Here is a 20126-nt window from a genome sequence, read left to right as displayed (position 1 = left end):
ATACTCGTATTAAGATCAGTTCAAAGAGAGTTGTAGCAGTTATTTAAAAAATAAAGGGTCTATGAAGAGAAGTTTATTCTCTGGCGTTCAACTTCGACACACGTGATATTTTTGGATCAAATATACCAGAATGTACCAAAAATATAACTTCTTCAAACTTCTACTAACACTACTAAAAATACTTACATAGTTCGCATATATAGACAATACAAACTTGAACAACTAAAAGCGGTGATGGTACAAAATGGAGAGTCAAGCAGTTTTCAACAAACTTTTGCGGTGTCAAAATTTGAAGACTCCTACCCACAAATGTGTGCCTCAAAGCAGCCCACCTATGAACTATGAACTTGTAGGAAAATTCTCTCACGTTGCGGTAATACAAAGTTTGTGTGACACACACTCACTCGGCGCGCGCCACAGCTTCGAACAATGAAAGCTTCGCAGCAAAACTTTGCGGTCAAAATGAAGCCGATTTCATTTGGTTTGACAATGAACGTGCAAACGGACTGAGACGGATGTCGGTTGTGAGTGTTATTAATACAGTGTGCAAACTATGTGCGTACCCCGTACACGGCGGGTATGTACAGTTATGAAAGTCTGTACAGAAGTTTCGAGATTTAAGTGCACAAAGGGATTGTAATTAATTTCAATAATCACCAGTGCAAAGCCACATAAATGAAAATCTACAAAACCGAAGATTAAAAAGTTTTTATTGTTTTTTTGTTATGGTTGTTGCTTTAGAATTTTTAACGGCACTTAGGCGTACTTAAATATTTTAATATTTAACTGGGGTCAAGCACTTGTCGGGTTTTAGGTGATGAATGCAGCTAAAATGTTTTCAATGCAACACGCTAAAGTCAACGGGGAGAATGGAAAGAGTGTGAGCGTAGTCTCTCACAGTGAGTAGTTTAGTCGTAGTTCATTATGGGCTTGTTGTAGAATAGAAGAATATGCGCCGATTCTCTCTTCATCAGCGACAGGTCTTATATGAAAATTTTACTAAAGAAAGTTGCTATGTGGTGACTTGAAGATATGGCCTTTTTCCATCATTTTAGATCAGTCAACCTATATATAAATAGTACACAGCGATACTGCCAATCTTATCTTGAACTTCTGGAATAAGCCTTTGTACCATTATGTTTCATTGTTTGAACTATAATTTCTTCATTCGTAGACCAAAAAGAATGACCAGGGGTTGAATATTATTGTTTGCACACGGTTATTGAATCTCTTTAATATCATACGCAATCTGTTTGTTCTTCAGATGGTAAGTGATGGATTGGCTCTGCTCTTAGTTCTGTGAGATTAGAAATACTTATCATCGTAGCTTTCATCAAAAAGGTATTCTGATTTGATACGAAACATATACAAAATCCTAAAAATTTACAAGACTTAGTTAAAAAGTCCCATAGTTCTTGCTAGAAATATTTGATAAGAGTCAAGACCCGATTTTCTACCGACAGGTTGTGAAAATGGATGTACGGAGACCTGAAATACTAAAAAAGTTTTTTTTTTAAATATCTAAAATTTAGAACCATAATATTTACATTTTCTGAGGAAGGTAAATAAGGACAACTGGAATGATAGATGCGAGGAGAAAGAGAACAATTTGCAAATTTACAGGAGACTTGTATAAAAAATTGAAAACATTGAACAATAATATCTGCATCGTCTTTCATTAAAAAAAAAAAAACCATGTCAAAAATAACTCATTGCCGTTATTCTTATCGAACGAAAATCTATGAGAAAGCAAGGAAATTCATGCCGAACGCAATCGATTCAAAGAAGATTTGAAAGCAGCAAAAAAAGCCTAAAATAACTGTTAAAACTACACCAGCTGCCCAGCATGTATTTGCGATCCATTATGAAAATTGTTTTTGTATTAATGTGTGCGTTGGCGAGGTGAAAAAATTACAAGCGAATGTAAGCAAATAATTCGAATAAGAAGCGAAAAATGTCCGACGGTGGAAAAACGATTGTGAATTTGAAGCACGCACCAAGTTACGCACGGCAATAACGGATTTAAGTAAAGGAAAGGAGGGAAGCAATAAAAAGCGAAAATAAGAATGAAATGAAATTAAGAAAACGAAAAGCAACACTTAAAGCTACAACAAAAAAGCATGGAAAATTTTTGTGAATGGCCAGAAATATGTAAGAAGAGGAGATGAGAAGTAAACAACAGAAAAAAGAGGAAATAGAGGAAACGGAGGAATGAAAAACAAATGCGAATTGAACGTGTTTAAACGTGTGCCAAAGCAACAATTGGAAGTATTACCAAGAAAATGCGTTGCAGATACACCCACACTTACTTATAGGTTGCTATATACTTTCAGGTATGTCAGGTAGATATGTATGCCAAAATTAGGCAATATCAAAGGCGCTAGGTGTCTGCTTCTATTTCGCATTGCCAACTTAAGTGGATGAAAATGTCAAATTCACAAATTGTTTCGTGAGAGCGGAAATAACAGTAAAGCAATAAAAGTTTCGAGGCGAAACGTGTGCTTGGAATGCGTCATTTATTTCAGTGTCTGCGAAATACAGTTATGAGGAAGAAATTTTTGGGGCACAAGCAAATTTTATTCAAACGGACTATAAATGGATAGAGGAAATGAAAGAAATATATAAGATACCTATATGAATATATCTTTATAAGTTATTTTTTATTTCTGATATAATTCTTGGTATCGGACTATCACTGGGTCAAAATTTTCCCGGGATAATTATTACATTTAGTTAAAGAAAATATTTATATTTGATGGATTATCAATCTAGTTACAAAATGGATTACTTTTCTGTAAAACATACAAAATTTAGTTCTGCGCTCAATGAGTGGAGAGTCTAATTTTTATAATTATGGGTATTGGAGATAAACCTTCTAAAAGCAACAGTTGTTTGATTGTTAGTAAAACCTGTAAGCCATTCGTTTCACATGGTCGAAGAATATGAAAATATCATTGAAGGTCTGAGAGGGGTGTAAAAAATAGACAGTATATTGTTGAAGGAGATAAGATCTCACCGATTGTCATTGGAACATCACCATTTTATCTTTTTTTCGAAACAATTTTTCCAAACACATTCTGTAAAGCCATCTAAAGCTATCTTTCGATAGCAAAATGAAAAAGATGATAATTATGAACACGACTGTACAACAAGCAACGAGCGAGGTGGTACATGACAATTCAATTTAATTGAAAATAAGCCACAGGTAAAATGAATAGAGAATTGATGCGACAACTGCAGATGAAATAAAAGAGGAAAGTACTGTATTGCTTGTAGCGAAGTGTAATGACAAAAAAAAAATATTCATATTTGAATACTCAAAATTCTCCAAATCAAAATCAAGCCAAGTTCGTTCAACAGTTGCTGTTCAACAATTTTGCTGTAAATCATGGAACATTAGATTGATACCAGAAAAAAAGTGTTTCGAATTGAATACTGAAGCGCACCACCGGGATACTCTAAAGTCAAAATATATGTATACAGTCAGGCGTCAATCAAAAATAATCAACTTAGGTAAACCTATACAATGCCTATGTGATGATCTAGACAGAAACTGGAAAAGAAAGTTCATTTTTCGCGCTGGAAAAATCTACCGGTATGCAAAACCGCAAAGTTATGTGTAAAGCGGTAGATCAAAAGGAAATGTAGGAACATTATCGGCATACTCGCTGGCTACTGTCTTGTTGCGGCGCTCGCCTACAAGATGGGAGTGATAGACCTCGAAGACTTCTGGAAATGTCAAGAGCAAGGTACCAGAGAAACAATGTAACATCTCTTGTGTGATTGTCCTGATTATCAAGACAATGGCTTCAGCATTTAGGGGCTACACATTATCATCGATAATCTGGAATAGATTTCTTTAGTGAAGCCACATAACTTTTTGTAATTCGCGTCAAGGGGAGGTATCTTAAAGGATGATTACTCCTCATTAACTACGTGACGGCACTCCATCTTGTATTGCCAAAAGTGGTCTATGTGTGGCTTTCTGGCCTACCAGATTAACCTAACCTAACCTAATACCGAAATGTGGACGACTGTATAACCAGAGCTTTACTTAAGAAAATTTTTCCTACATAAAGTTAGATCTTTTAGCAATATCTCTCTGACACAAATGTCAATTTCAAATCTCGATTGAAAATTCAGTCCGAATTGGTTAGTTTCACCACTAATGCGGTTGAATACAGTAAGGATGTATTACTGCTAATGATCAATCGAGTTAACTCGATTATTTGGTGATATGTAAACTTGAAACCAGCTGTTAGTCCAGCGAAAGCGTACTATATTCTTTATAAAAGAACATTTAGAATACTCTCAGTTCATATAAGCTAATATTGGACTTACCCTTGATAGAAAAATATTCGTGAATCATTTTACAAGATGTTGTTTGAAGAATGCTGAGAAAGCCTAGCAGTTTGATAGTTGATTCCTTCCAAAAAGTTCATTGAAGTATAGTTACAGACTTAAAACTAACTTTTCAGAAATCATAGTCAAGCTTTCAAGATATCCTCAAACCAATCAATCCAATATTAATGTACCGTTATAGCGATACTGTAAATCTAAATTCAGAGCTATCGCATGCTGTCACAGTTAACAAAATTGCTAAACAACGCCCGCAGCTAATTGAGTGTTGACTTCGGTCGAAGTGGCTGACATAAGAGCCCAACCCAAACACCAATACACAAGTGCACATGTGTGCGTGTGTGTGTGTGTGGCTGAACAAAGATTTCCGTCATCACACCCTGACGTGACATGTTCTATTCATGACAGTTTGTGGCTACGCATTCGCAATGAGCTTCGAAGCACAAAACCGAAATTGACTGTTATTATATGACAGCAAATGTGTGCGTGTGTGTGTGTGGGTGTGCGCGTTTGATCGTATGCTGTGATTGTGCCACGAAAGGATGTCATCATTGACAATTGCGGTTGCGTATTGTATTACGCATAATAAGCACGCATATGTGCCCACACACACACTCACACACGCACATAAAAGGCGACAATTCAGTCGAAATGTATGCTTGTATGTGTGTAAAGGATATTGTTTGGCATTTCAGAGACATACATACATACATCTATTATTTTATCAATGCTCACACATCTATTATTTATATATACACATATGACTCCCCTTCAATTTATTGTCGTTGTTGTTGTTGTGTCATTCGAATGCTCATTGTTGCAATTGCTTATATTTACTGACAAGTGAGTGAATTAAATAAGCATTGCCTTGGCCGAACCAAGCCTTGGCAATCATTTGCGATTGGCTATTTTGGCATTGACTCCGCATTTTCGGTTACAAATTCAACAAACAGATTTATTTCACACAGACACATACACAGCCACACCAAGACACCTTCCGAAAACGCACACAATTGCTACTTTAATGAGGCGCATTGTGTTGCGTAACACCCACCGATATTGTAACCACAACCAATATGGTCGAACGCTTTTGCGTCGGCAAGCAATGCAATGATTTCCTCGAATAAATCTCTAATTAACCGACACACACATTTATTGGTATATATAAACGGATATGTGTGTGTGCGTTTGTGTGCGATTTTAATTTGATTGTATAACTCACTAAATTGACAAGTTGGTTGCAATATTTGACCGGATGATGCAACCACAAGTGAAAGCTCTATTTTGGTTTAATAAGGACACGTGTTAGTCGCTGGTTTAATTGAATACAATTATCAGTGAGGGAAAATTTAATTTAATCTCAATTATTTTTTTTATAAAAATTAATACTGTGAACTTCACCATTATTGCTCAGTTGCATTGAATTCTGTAAACAAAGAACCACAGACTTAAGCTTGTCATCCCATGTGACGCCCTTTTTTAGGGATTTTTTAGAGTTTTGAAGTTATACTTCTTATACGACTTCGGAACAATTAACGCGAGAGAGAGAGAGAGAGAGAGAATGAGAGTAAAGCAGAGAACTTAAAGCACTTGACATGCTTATGCTATTTGAGCATTTCTTGTTTTTGTAGAAGCATTTTCTTATTTTTCTATCGTTTCTGTTTCATATCTGCGAATTATCAACTACTTTATGTGACTTTTGGTTAAAATACTCTGCGTTAGCCGTTGAAAAGTTAAGACTTCACAGTATTATTTCTGTAGACAGTGTTTATTTACTAATTAATTCGTGTTCTATATAATAATAGTTTTGGTTTTGCTTGCTCGATATGTGATCGCCTGTGGTTCAAGCAAGATTTAACCGCACTTCCTGAGGATATTGATCAGGAAGTACTTTACAGAATTCTACCGGATGTTCCAAGCGATATTACTAAGAAGTTTAATTTATTCCGCGCGTAGGGACTCCACGGACCTTTTTTTCTACGATCAATAAATAGATAGAACTTTAAGTATATTAACCCCCGCCTCGAAAAAATGAACTTGCACTTCCTCCATCTGATTGGCTTATCGAAAACAATAATACAAATTTCAAGTCATTCGGCCGTTTTTGAGATGCGGTGGATGGACGTTTGAAAAACGCGTTCAAAGTTTCCAGCTGCCAAATCAGCGTTTCGAACAGCTCCTTCGTCTAACTGCTGTATTTATAAAACGACCTCAATTTTTAATAAATCACTTTACTATCGTATTCAAGACATGTTAAGAAAGCATTTTATAAAAAAAAAAATTGATTTTTTCACATGGCGTGACCCCCTTAAGCGTTATTCTTTACCAAATACATTCCTAAAACAAAAAATCGGTTCATGGCATCCTATAGTTCCTTATATCGAATTAGTAGACTATCCACCTTTCATTGTTAATATTTTAAAATTTATGGTAGTGAAATTATTTCAATGAACACGCTGTTGTTCAATATAAAATTGGTCCATATCTTCGAAAAGTCCTCATACACCAAATCGAAATATTTGCATCCACCGTTTGAGCAATAAGTTTATACCGATTTTGCTTAAGCTGGTACGAAAGTTTTTATATTCCTTACATTCTACCAATAGGCAGCTTGAAAAGTTCATACCGGCAGCATCCTACAAAAATTTGATCAAAGGACAGCTTTAAGCTGCCACTCTTACCGAACGCAGCTAACGAGTCGCTCGAGTCTTTTAAGACTTCACCTTTTGAAATTGTTAGCATCATCTAAGAATTTAATCTGAAAAATTCGCCAGGACAAGATAATATTGCGCCAAAAATAATTGAGCTACCAAATATTGCTGCAGAGGTGCTCTCTTTGCTCCTCAATCATCAATCATTAGATACTATCCAATTTCTGTGCAACTAATCTATACAAAGGTACCAATCGAATATGCTTAGAACAATCATGCGCAATGAAAACATCCATAAAGATCTTGGTATCCCTATGGTAAAGAAAGAAGTACTTTTAACTATATTTTGATGGATGAAATGTTCTATTTTTATTATCCAGATGTGGCTCTCAGTGATTTTTTCCAATCCTCCGGCAAAATTGATTGTTTGTTTGGAAAAATGCCGAAACTGAGGCTTATTTTGAAACAAATACGATTGATCTCATACTACAAAATTACTAACGAAAAATATGAAAACAATATCTGCAGAGTAAGGTCCGATCCCCAAAGGGAACGGGGAGCTGAATGAAGTGCTGAAAGCTAAAATGACCGAAAAGTCTGGGGTAAATTTATATGATGACAATTCTTCATGAAGTTAAATACTTCGTTTCGTTTAAAAATCTCTTAATGAAAACCAATTAAACTTTTGAAACTGAGATAAATGAATTCACCTAAAACTTCGTAAAATATTAAGAAGAGTTCGCAGAAATTTTAATGGAATTTATTGTGACTACTCTGAAACAATCAACTAAAGTAATAAAGAAGAGTTTTGGAAACTTTTTTCACCGATTTACTTATAAACTTTCATTCACAACCTATACATTCAAAACTTAATAATTTCGTGGCAAGACACAAGTAAAAAATCAACCTCATAATTATGTTAAAATAACATAATTAATTGAACCACATCATTGCAACAAGGTGTACCCCTACGGCGAAATTCGATCAAATTCAGCGGCAACAACTGTAAATTAGTGGAGAAGTGCTTGTCAGCATGTGGTTACTACTGAACGACACCAAAATACTCGATGGTTTTACGAATCTCCACACCCTAACCGCCCTGTAGTCAACACATATAAGCCCATAGGCACACACAGGCACGCGAGTGGGTGTTTCGCAACATTCGTTCGTTAAGTGCGGTTTGCCGTGTTAATCCAATTAAATTTAATTTTACATACGCCTTACACTCACTGCTACACAACAAACAACGCCAGCAAGTGTGTACAATGTAAAATAGACAGTTACCCAAGTAAATGTGAGAATTACGAAATTAAGTATTTTACTTTTTAGTGAATTTTTGAGTTTAAGTGGAAGAAGTCAAGAGGCTTTACTGGTTGGCAACATTTGTTCATATACTCGTACATATTTATAGATGTATGACTACATGTGGAAGTACGCAAAACAAGGATGTGTGGATACATAGGCAGCTGTTTATACTTTAAAGTGGTTCGGGGCACATTTCTAGGGAAGAGTAATGAACGTTTAGACTTATACATGAACTTTCTTGTTATTGATTTATGGAATAATTGCTTTATTATTAGTACAAATATAAATATTGCTCACAACCATTGTGTAATTCTTCACTCTTTGTTACTTAGAGTTCTTTATAAAGCACAACATGCTCTTAAAGCTAATATACGTTTGAATGTTCATTCCTAATATTAGTTTACAAGCATTAGGGCCTACTACTTGAATTAGTGGAATCAATGGATCACTTCGAAATATTTTAGAAAAATTAGTAGTATTTGTATTTGTCTGGGTTTGAATTGGAGTTATAAATATGAAATTATGGAATTATCTTTATACCAAATCTAAATCTAGTGATTTATATTCAGATAAACCTTATTTATATATCAAAAAACCTACCTGCATCCTTGTAAGCGAACTATAACTAAAACATAAAACTTCTGTCCCCCTCATTAGGATTAAGTATATGTATTTTGTAAATTTCTCCATCAACGAAGCTCAGTGAGAACACATTTCACTTTGCTAATGGGGGATGATTATCAATTAAGTAATTAAAATCGGTGAAATACAGAATGTAATAGATTTCTTTGCACAACAGTCGACTGGATACTGGACCAATCGAAATATTCTGGAATTGAGTCATAACCTAAATACATGTAATCTTCGATTTTCGAAAGGCTTGTTGAAAAGCAGTATTACTAATTCCAGAGTGTAGTAGAAAAAATATAAAATATAGGTATAAACTACACTTTCCTGGTATTTCAATGTGTATACAATTTTTCGATAAAGCTTATATGACAAATGCTTATAAGGGGTCAAGTACAGACGTTCGAAAAAAATAAATACTTTATACTTCGAAAAATACCGGACCAATTTTTGAAAATTATTAAATAACATGCAATTAAACCGGAAACCATCAATAAATAAAACCGGTTCTAATCTTCCTATGATCTCTCCATATATACATCGTAACTAATGATAATATTCTAAAAGTGAGTATTGCGATTATGCTCTAGCTCATTTCACTTGTCACCATATTCGCCAAATTTGGTTCTCTTTGACTGTTTCTTTCATTACTGTTTCAAAACGTGATTCCCTGTAGGATTCAAAACGTTATTTTATTACTAGGTTAAAAGCTGTTTAGTTCATGTAGAGGCTTCGAAATCATATTATCAAATAATGAGTACTTACTGATATGTTTAGTTAAGAGCTAAAGTAAGTCGAAAAGTAAGCCTCTCAAGAGCCATAAAGGTTGATTACTGCATAGTAAGTGGAGCTTGATAGTAGCAAAATAGCTTGAGTAGTTTGTATTCAGCGGTTAATATGGGTTGTAAATTCCTTATTTTTTCATTTATCACATAATTGTGTTATTAATATAATATAAAATCCATACAAAACCTAGTTTAATGGTATTTGATTTTCAATTCAAAACGAAAATATAAATATTAGGTATTAATTCTATGTATGCATATTCTATGCCTATGAAGTCGCGAACAATGAGTGGAAATAAAAAAATTTTAAATGCCAACATTAATTGAAAATCCATTTTAAATATTTATGCATTTTGCTCCATAAGGATTACTAATCACGAGCTAAAACTATACAAATACGTTATTCATAATTGCAATACAACAAAAATTCAAACATAAAATACTCATTAAAATATGCTAATGCATTTTTCCAATTACCAATTACCAATAACAACTTATTACTTTTGCTTTGCTAACACAATAGCCGAATGATTTCAAAATTACAGCTAAAATCAAATAATGCGCTTCAGTCAAATATTTATGCAATATGTCTATGCAAATGCATTTGCTACCATATAATGCAATAAATTTCATTGAATTCAAACTCATTCCTAGATATTTATGTAATTCATTAATGAAAACTATTTATAGGCCCTACGCATGGCAAGTGTGTGGTGGGAAGTGAGGTGTGATAGGCAAACACAAAATATGTGTTTTACATAGATTATAAATTATTCAAGAGAACGGTGGTCGCTGTGTAGGCTACTATGGAACTCTTATTATGTAATCAATGTTATATACTCAATTAATAACCGACCGGAAAGTAAATATTTATTTGAAAACAAACACTTGACACTAGTCTGTTATGTTTTAGTTAAAATACATGCGATGCTTTGTATACGTTTCTAGGAGGATAACTTTGAAACCCATGTTCCAGAAGCCTAAGTTTTCTCTATGAAATATATACAAAATTATATTACTCTCAGTACCATGTCCCCAGCTGCTCTTATCTCAGAGATCGATCTTAGGCAGAGGTCGATTAAAAATTTAATGAGTCTGTCTTTGTGAACAAATTTCGTTCGCTAAACAGGCATCGAGTTTTATATCACTCCGTCTATTCAAATTATTGGAAGAATCATGAGTCAGTGATAGGATTAGATATACAGTGTTCCCCGCGAACACTTAAGCGGGATTACTGTACCGTGGGTATTACTACCCAAACTCCTTTAAAGACATAAATTTATCAGTCATTCTTCAAACTTTCTTAAAGCCTTGACCCAAAAAGTATGCAAATAAAATCGCTGACGCCAACAACCAAAGATATCTAGTTCAGCGAGCGACTCGCGCAGCAATTTGTTCCAGCTGTTAGGTCGCTCCGTGTTAAAAAGACAAACTACCGAAAATGAAGACAAATAAAGCACAAAAACATCAAAAACGACTACAACAACACACAGCAGAAAACAAGAAAAAATGGAGCAAATAAAAATCTCGATGTCAGCAACAAAGCAGCAATGGCACTTTGCAAAAACGGTGGCATTTCGTTAATCCCTGAAATCCCTCGACAGCAACATTAATTAATTGCGATGCCTTTGGGTATTGTTTTTAACCTTAACACAATTCCCTTTTTTTTGTTTTTGCTTCACCATGCAAACACACGCACCAGAGCCGCACAGACACCGTCAGGGTAAGCACCAATTGACGTAGTCCCCGCACCACGCGGCACGCCCACATTTCTAATCAGCACTTTACACAGTCGGCTGGGCAATCAAATTTCAACAAACTTTCAAAACAGCACACAGCGTTATTCCCCACACTTCAGCCGGCAGCAACAACAAGTGCTTACTATGTATCTACACAGTTATCTTGCTGCTCGACTAATTATCGTTTTTGACTTCTTTCAAGTGGGCCATTAGCGTCGCGTCGCGTCGCGGCGCACTTTGGTGACAGCGGTTGAGAGCGACGTATAAACGCACATATACATTGTATGTGTTGCTCGGAGAGTGTAACTAACTGGAGAGTAGCGTAATATGAGTATTTTACCAGCTTTATGTATAGCCATCTCTGAGTACCGTAATCGCATTACCAGAGACACAGTTTCATTATAAATATTTGTAGCACACCCTGTTGCTTTTCATGCCAGTTGATCACCGGACAGTTGGTCACAGCATGGTCTTAACTGACCACAATTAAATAATAAAACCACCGGAAAAATAGAAACAAATACGTCAACATCCACAATTGGGTGTGTAACATGAAATGAAAATTGTACCGCTACGTAGTGCTAATCACCACAGGTGGTATCGGATATTTCGAGTATAGCTTCGCACTACAATTTCTCCACAGAACTCACTAACTGAAAAGTGATATTTATAATAAACATATTTATAATGAACATTTAATATTCTCGCAATTTGTTTATATAGTTTTATTAAAATAACACACAATTTGACCCATATATTCGGTATAAAGTCCAATAGAATAACGAAAATCATTATATGAGAGCTGAGATAATTCTTGAACCGATTTCACTTATTTTCACTACCAAGTCACGCTATATCCAAGAATATATGCTCACTTAATTTTGCTGGATATCTCAGATATTAACCAATTTATGCGGAATAAAGCCCGCACATAATTAGCTATAAGGGAGCTCGGGGAAGTTCTGATCCGATTTTAACAATTGTTTGATACAGAGACACACTATTAGAAGCAAAAGATTCCATTTGAATTACATTAAAATATCTGAGAGATTTGCCGCTATTTTCGTTAGAAAATAACTCTTACGCACTGAGTCCTTCATGTCCGATATCCGGGGTCTTGAAAAGTTATAGTCTGATTTCGAAAACTTTTCCACAAATGATTCCACAACTCAAACACAGTATTTGGTAAAGTTTTTTTCTGCTATCTTCATTGGTTCCTAATGTATATATTATAAAGTGAAAGAATCACATGGAATTCTAAATTGAGTTATATGAGAAGTAGTCGTGGTTGTGAACCGATTTCATCCATTTTTCATTCGTGTCAGCAGGATGTCTAGAAAATATTATATACCGAATTTCATTGAAATCGGTCAAGTAGTTCCTGAGATAAGGTTTTTTACCCATAAGTGGACGACGCCACGCCCATTTTAAATTAAAAAAAGTATGAATTCAGCTTCCTGCTGCCATTTCTTCTGTAAATTTAATGTTTCTGATGTTTCTGGTGATGACATTCAGTGTCTGTGAACTCTAACTCTTTGCCAAGTGCTCAACAGACCAAAGCAAACAAAATGCAATCAGCAGTAAAAATTTTAATGAGACAAAGGAAGTTTTAAGCAAACAAGTATTTAATGTTGAAGGTTTTAAGTGTGCTCTGTACCCTTTGGTGTAAGTAAAAACAACAAAAATACCGTATACAGCGAAAAGACACTGTCAAAGTGAAGGTCGAGTGCTAATGAAATACAATATGTAGATGTGAAAGGATTTGCGTCTGCCTGGGGCAGTATTTTAATTTGAGACTCATGATTAGGTGAAAATAACGGAGAGCGAGTAATGAGCAAATTAGCATAGCTTTTGGGAAATACCAGACAAAGGATCGTATGTCTGCACTCAGATTGAGTACAAAACAAAAAGGGTTAAAGTTTGACAATACTACCAAAAAAAGAATTTAAAAATTATATGAACGAATTCTTCAGTGTTACGAAACTCTTTCAAAAATGAAGTTGGCGAAATATATAACTATTCCATTTAATCAAGTGAAAGCAAGTGAAAGTTTCTAGCTGACATCCGACGAGTTTATATATATTTTTGATATGTGTAGCTTTCATTAGAGATAAGGATGTGACAGAAGATAAATATTATTAAAGCACTCAGAAAAAACACCTGTTTGCAACTAGAATTTCGTTAATAAAATGGAACTGGTTAGAAAAGTGTACGTTTACCAATTTATGTAAAGTAAAAGTGTAGAACTAGTTGATTTTACTGCAAGATTATGAGATCTGAGAGGCTCGGAGCTACGAAAACTATTGCGCCAAAGATTAGTATGCAAAAATTGAAATTATTGAATTTGTTGATGTTAAAAAAAATTAAGGGACTCCTATCCTAGGTTAGCTTAGAAATTTAGGAACGACCTCTTGCGCTCCATTTCAACCCATGAGCCACATAAATGATTAATCAACCCCTGAAGTAGATTTGATGATAGAGTATATTGGTGCCAAGGTCTATTCTCTATAGTCTCTATTTCCCTTATATATGAAGATACCTTTTGACAGCAGATAGCCTCGCTGTAAAGGGTAAATGTGATTTGGTTCGAGTGTCTCCACGCTTGATCTTAAAATACAATAGTTGCTATATAGTCACATACCCGAATAGTCGCGATTAAATAATTTGCAAATAATTCTTTCAAAATCATAGCATTGATTGGGCAGAGATAACAGTACTTAAACTGCGACGGGGAGAGCGATTGTCTAGAATAATTGGCATTAAAAATTCGGTCGTCTATAAAATCTGGAATTGCCTAAATTGAGTGGTATTTCAGTTCAAATAAATTTGATTGTTTTTTACTTCTTACCAACATATCGACCCTAGATTGTTAGTTATTTATTTATCTATGTTTACCTGGAAAAGAGAAAAGATTGTGAAATTTAGATAGTGTTATATTTTTTCTTAAACAAATAAATATTTATTAATCAAAAATTATATGAACGAAATTTATTTCAATATGTTTACTTAACTATTGGATCGTGTGTGATAACACGCAAAATATACTATCTCAAGTGCATCTAAATAGCCAGAATAGTATCATTTTGCAAAAACTCATATACGAGTTTTTTCCATACTTGAAATAGAGATACATATAGAGTTTAACTAAGGTATCTTGATTAATATCTGAAATAGCAATCCAAAAATAAACGAATCCACGTGGGACTTAGGGCATGTCCAACACAACATACTGAGACTTTCTGGAGGAGAGTTCTCAAATGTCAGGATCACCACTTTTTCTGTTTTGTTTCGAAATTATCGGCAGAAAAATACGATAAATTGGAAGTGATTTATTTTTCGACTGATCTATTTTCCGAATAAGGGTTTTTTGTGGACATCAATTTTCGTTAAAATATTTTTGTTCAACTTATCGTTTGCGCAATTATCCTAAGTATTTTCATAAACACAACAATCTACCTTTTAGACACTAGCGTCCTGTTGACAAAATATTTAAACCCCGTAGCACAGGTCACTCAAGCCTAAATATTAATAAACACTAGAATTGTACTTTGGATGTCTAGAATTTTATTTTTAATGTATGATATAATAATGATATAATGAAAACGGCGGAAGCAAAGTTGTAGACCTAATATCTTTAAATATTCATGTAAGCTCAAAATCAGAAAAAAACCTAATTTGCGAGCAATTCCGTTGCATTTCAAGGCAGTCTTATAGGTAGGATGACATGACAAAATATCGAACTATAATCGATCTAACTAAAGTTATTAAGGCAATATAATACAATATTTGTGATGAGAACAATATGTTAAAAACGAAACATATTAGACCACTAAGATTAAACACTAGACTGAAAATGAGCAATGATTTGTTTCAGAATTCATCAAACCCGATATTGAACAAAGCTTACAGAGTTCGCGAGACGAGTAGCATAGATTTCCAACTATCCCAGCAAATACTTCTCGTAAACATTAAAAAAATTAAATAATTTGGTATTCCTATCGCGATGACTTCACATCGACCATCGTCGGTATGCCGGGGTTTCAAGTGTCTGGCATACATTGTTAAACCTACTATATGAGCTACTTGCATATCAATAGGAGAGATTTTCAAGGCACGACTGACACTTCCAAGCAAAAATTATATAATTTTCACTTGTTTGTGGAACTACGTGACCATTTATAATTCATAACAATAATAAACAAATAAGGTAAAGCGAAATGGAGGAGGAGTCGTCTATAAGTTGCTCTCAGTCAATTATTGTTTCAGGCTTGCAAAAAATTTAAGTGTTGTTCAATGAAATGTAGGTGCCCATAAAGACTTCAATAGAATAGCAGCCTCTTTCAGTGAGGGGAGCGTTCATTCTTATAGCAAAGGGCTAATACTGGCTTTGAGGAGTCTTTGACTTCAATATGAATAGAATCAAGCTCCCTTATTATCAGCATCCTCTTGGTCGTTAAAATCTGCAGTGCCGATGAGCTAGTAAGAAGGACACCATTTGGAGGAAAGCAAGGCGAAGACTTGAATTGGCTCAAATCGATGTTGAACGAATGAGCAAACTGGTGGCTCAAAGTGTTTTATCGACATATGAGAAACAGTCCTTTAACATAATGTAACCTAATCTAATATCTCGTCCTTTTTTTCCTATTGTATTAAGATACAATGAGAATGTCTCACGTCAGCCTAATGTATTGGCCAGCGAGGAGACAACTATCTTTTCATAAAAAAGCTTCTGGATCTAAACCTTTTAGGTATAAATGAATCAAACCAAACTTCTATTACATTTTGAAAAGTAAAATCACGATTTTTTGTAAGTATACTTAAGCTCGGTACACAGCACAGTGGTTCGGCTTGTATGAAGGCGCGGTCATAAATACTTCCCGTTGAGATATCGCTAAGAAATTTTCACCAAAAATCTAGAAAAATATTTTAAATATATATTAAAAAAATTGGCCTCATCGGTCTACTAGGTCCTATAGCTCCCATAGAACAGTAAAATTCGCAAAAATACTTCTCATGGTCATAGTTGGAGCGTCAAAACTTTCAGTAAGGCTTTGTAAAGAAATTTAAGAAAGCGATACACAAGCAGAACGTGTTTGTCGTTATAGTTTCCCCCATTCAATCCCCACATTCAACCTATAAGAATAATATCATATTAAAAAATCTTGTAGGAAAAAAGTAAATTATCAACCAATTTAATACAGTTAATTTTTTCACTGTCATTCAACAGCCATTATAATTAGAACAAAAACTTAAAATGCCTCCTCTAGTAAACCGTACACAGATTGAAATAACGATGATTTATCCTTCTTTCCAAGCTTTTTTAGCACAATTATAATGAGTTTGAACTTAAAAATAGTTAATTCAAAGGCCATTATTATTTTGACGATTACTTCTACATCTGCAAATTTCCGCACCTAACTTTAACACTTTTATTTCCTTAAGACTCTGGTAAAGACAATGTAAAATAAATCTAACGGGGGATCGTGGGGGAACACAATTAAATCTTTATGTAAACACATTGAAGACGCAGAAAAAAAAATAAAAATAATAGGTAATATTTCTTATTTCACTAAAAACACAAATCACGTAAGACTTAATTAATTTCACAAGTTAAAATATATACCTTTAACTTCAAAAGCCATTAAAAATAATCTTAATTCGTTACCCTGATCAATTACCAGAACAAATTGAAGTTCGTTGTTGCTGCGATATTAAAAAAAATTTTTGATGTGCTTTAAAAAAATACAGGTATTCATGCGTTTAACTCTATTTTTAGAAAGTACCGTTAGATTTTTTGCAAAACCCGGTTTGCAAATAGGAAGTTTGGACAATTTAGAAGTCATCTGTATACATTTTGACAAAAAATCCTGAGATGGATTTTTTGATTTTTGGCCTATGGCGGAACCACTGTGCACAGGGGAGCTTCACAAAAAAAAGAAATATTTATCTTCAACTGACACAATGCATATTATATGAACACTATAATAGAACACTAAGTGGCATGATTTCAGGTAGCTTAGTAAGTCGTCAAAGCTGCTAATTAAAGAGACGTATTTAAGTACATAACTTGAAACAAAGAATTGTAGGCTTTTTCGCGACAATAGTGCATTTCCTAGTCAAAGATAACTGTACTTAAATAGCGGCGCTGTAATCCCAGTGTAGCCTAAATAAACACAAACCTAAGTAATTTAGAACAATTGTTAATAGCAATATATGACTATAAAAGCGGGGAACTGAAATATTTACGAAATTGTTGTAAAGCATCGTTTGGTGTTATACGTCGTTAGACCACAAGCTAAAGGTGAGACAGCTTCGATTATTTAAAAACTCATTACTCAGTCAAAATATAAGATTAATTTTTCTTCTCTCTTCCCAATAGCAAAATGTTCAAATTCTTCGTATTGCTCACCATTTGCGCCACCCTGGTCTCGGCCATGGTACGTGTGCCCATCTACAAGAACCCCAATTACCGCAGAACCCGTGACTCTGTGAAGACAGAGACCGCGTACTTGCGCGGCAAATACCACGTGGCCACTCCACAAGGCGCCACTGAGCAATTAGATAATTACTTAAACTTGCAATACTACGGAAAAATCACCATCGGTACACCACCACAAGAATTCTTGGTGCTCTTCGATTCTGGATCCGCCAACTTGTGGGTGCCATCAGTCACCTGCCCCATCAGCAACTTCGTCTGCCATATCCACAAACAATATAACTCTAGCGCTTCCAGCACTTATGTAGCCAATGACGAAAGATTTTCCATACACTATATGGCTGGAAGTATGTCAGGATTTTTATCACAAGATACCGTCAGAATAGCGGGACTTGCCATTAAAGACCAAATATTCGCTGAAGCTATGTTGGAACCTGGTGATAGCTTTGTTTACTCCAATTTCGATGGTCTTATGGGTATGGCTTTCCAGTCGGATTCCAGGGACAACGTTGTGCCACCTTTCTGCAATATGTGGTCTCAAGGTTTGATCACCAAAAATGTATTTTCTTTCTACTTGGCTCGTGCTGGCACCTCTTCTCAAGGTGGTGAAATGATTTTGGGTGGTTCCGACCCCAGCCTCTACAAAGGTGAACTCACCTACGTGCCCATCACTGTACAGCACTATTGGCAATTCGGTGTGGACAGCGGAAGCATGGGTGGTCGAGATTTGTGCATCGATGGTTGCCAAGCCGTTGCCGATACTGGTACCTCTCTCCTTATTGCCCCATACTACAGCTATACGGTCTATAAGGATATCGTGGATCCCGATGGTGACGGTTATGTTGAGTGCGCGTCTGTCCATAGTCTTCCAGATATCAAATTGGTCATTGGCGGCACAACCTTCACCATTCCAGCATCGCAATACATTCAGGAATCTGAGGGATATTGCTCATCTGCTATTAGCTACATGCATACTGACTTCTGGGTCTTGGGTGACATCTTCATTGGTCTTTACTACACCGAATTCGATATGGGCAATAAGCGCATTGGCTTTGCTCCAGTCGCATAAACAGTTTATGAGAAAAATATCATTTTGTTTTAATAAAAGTTGTTTGAGTTTGAGCATCCATTGTCAGAAAATCAAATCCGGGACCAGTTAAGTTATATCAACAAAACAAATTAAATCGATGACTTTTGCATTCCTCCGACGCTATAAGGCACACCGACTATCTGAATCGCTGATTTGGATAATTTAGCGAAACTCTGTTATTGTTTTCTTGGTTCAACTCAAATTTTTTCGAGCATTTGTTATCTGCTGTGCCAAAAATATTTTCAGAATTAAGTTAAAGTCGGAAAGTCTGGTATTTCAAGTGGGTTAGCGTGTATTCCGTACTTTCTAATAGCTAACGAAGTGTACATGTATATATGATATCAATATACGTGAATCTCAAAGCAGTTGATAGTTCGCACTCGAGGCATATATGAAGATATTCTATATATTTGGAAGTTCGAACGACTACGTGAGTTTTGGATAATACAAAGATAGTATAATGCAAAAAGTAATCAATAATTGTTTGTGTAAATATGTATGTGTGAGTTTCTATTGCTTTGCTATCAAAATGCCGCATCATTAAATGCGTTTTTATATTAGAAATCCCATTCAAACTGGATATGCCGCCACTTCATCGTGAGATATGAAGCTTTGTCTTATCAAAATTCACTTATTTAATTAGCACACCTGTCAGATTATGTAGTCTTCGCGTAGGTGTTTAGCAACCAAGAGCTCCGCTGATAATTACATATAGTACTTGCTGCTCTTTGTAAACCACTGCCGTGTAGAGCCAACGAGTTACTAGAGGAGAGAGTACCCAAACCTAAATGGTCAATCTTTGTTCAAAGCCTGTCTTGTCTAGAGGTAGACCCAGATGGCTTCCCTTTTAAAATTTCTTGGTTTTAGTTTTATAGATTAAGAACTCATCGGGTCGCCATCGTATCAGGCTCAGGCCCTCACTAAATACGAGTATGTTCCCTACGTACTTAATGCAAGTCACAGTTTAGCATTTTATGCAAGATTTTGGGTGGATGGTTATGTCACGATTTCCCCCATTGTCAATCGAACGTCGTTATTTCTGGTGCTTTGAGCGTCTGAGGAAAGAGTATACATATATTATAATTCGATATCAATATACGTGAATCTCAAGACACTTGCGATTGTTCAAATGCT

General features: G+C 35.2%; 2 protein-coding genes across 2 annotated transcripts in view; one reads left to right on the top strand and one right to left on the bottom strand.

The window, feature by feature from the left end:
* The window catches only part of LOC128919785 (lysosomal aspartic protease-like), a 93394-nt gene that overhangs the window by 36724 nt on the left and 36544 nt on the right, over positions 1–20126 (bottom strand). The window lies entirely within an intron of this gene.
* LOC105221115 (lysosomal aspartic protease-like) lies at positions 17610–19022 on the top strand. The gene is made up of 2 exons (XM_011197839.3): positions 17610–17767; positions 17846–19022. The coding sequence occupies exon 2, from the start codon at positions 17850–17852 to the stop codon at positions 18969–18971; it is 1122 nt and encodes a 373-aa protein (XP_011196141.2). The 5' UTR covers positions 17610–17767; positions 17846–17849; the 3' UTR covers positions 18972–19022.

Source organism: Zeugodacus cucurbitae, chromosome 4, assembly GCF_028554725.1.
Source record: "Zeugodacus cucurbitae isolate PBARC_wt_2022May chromosome 4, idZeuCucr1.2, whole genome shotgun sequence".
Lineage (NCBI taxonomy): Eukaryota > Metazoa > Arthropoda > Insecta > Diptera > Tephritidae > Zeugodacus > Zeugodacus cucurbitae.
This window is presented reverse-complemented; position numbering and strand designations above follow the sequence as displayed.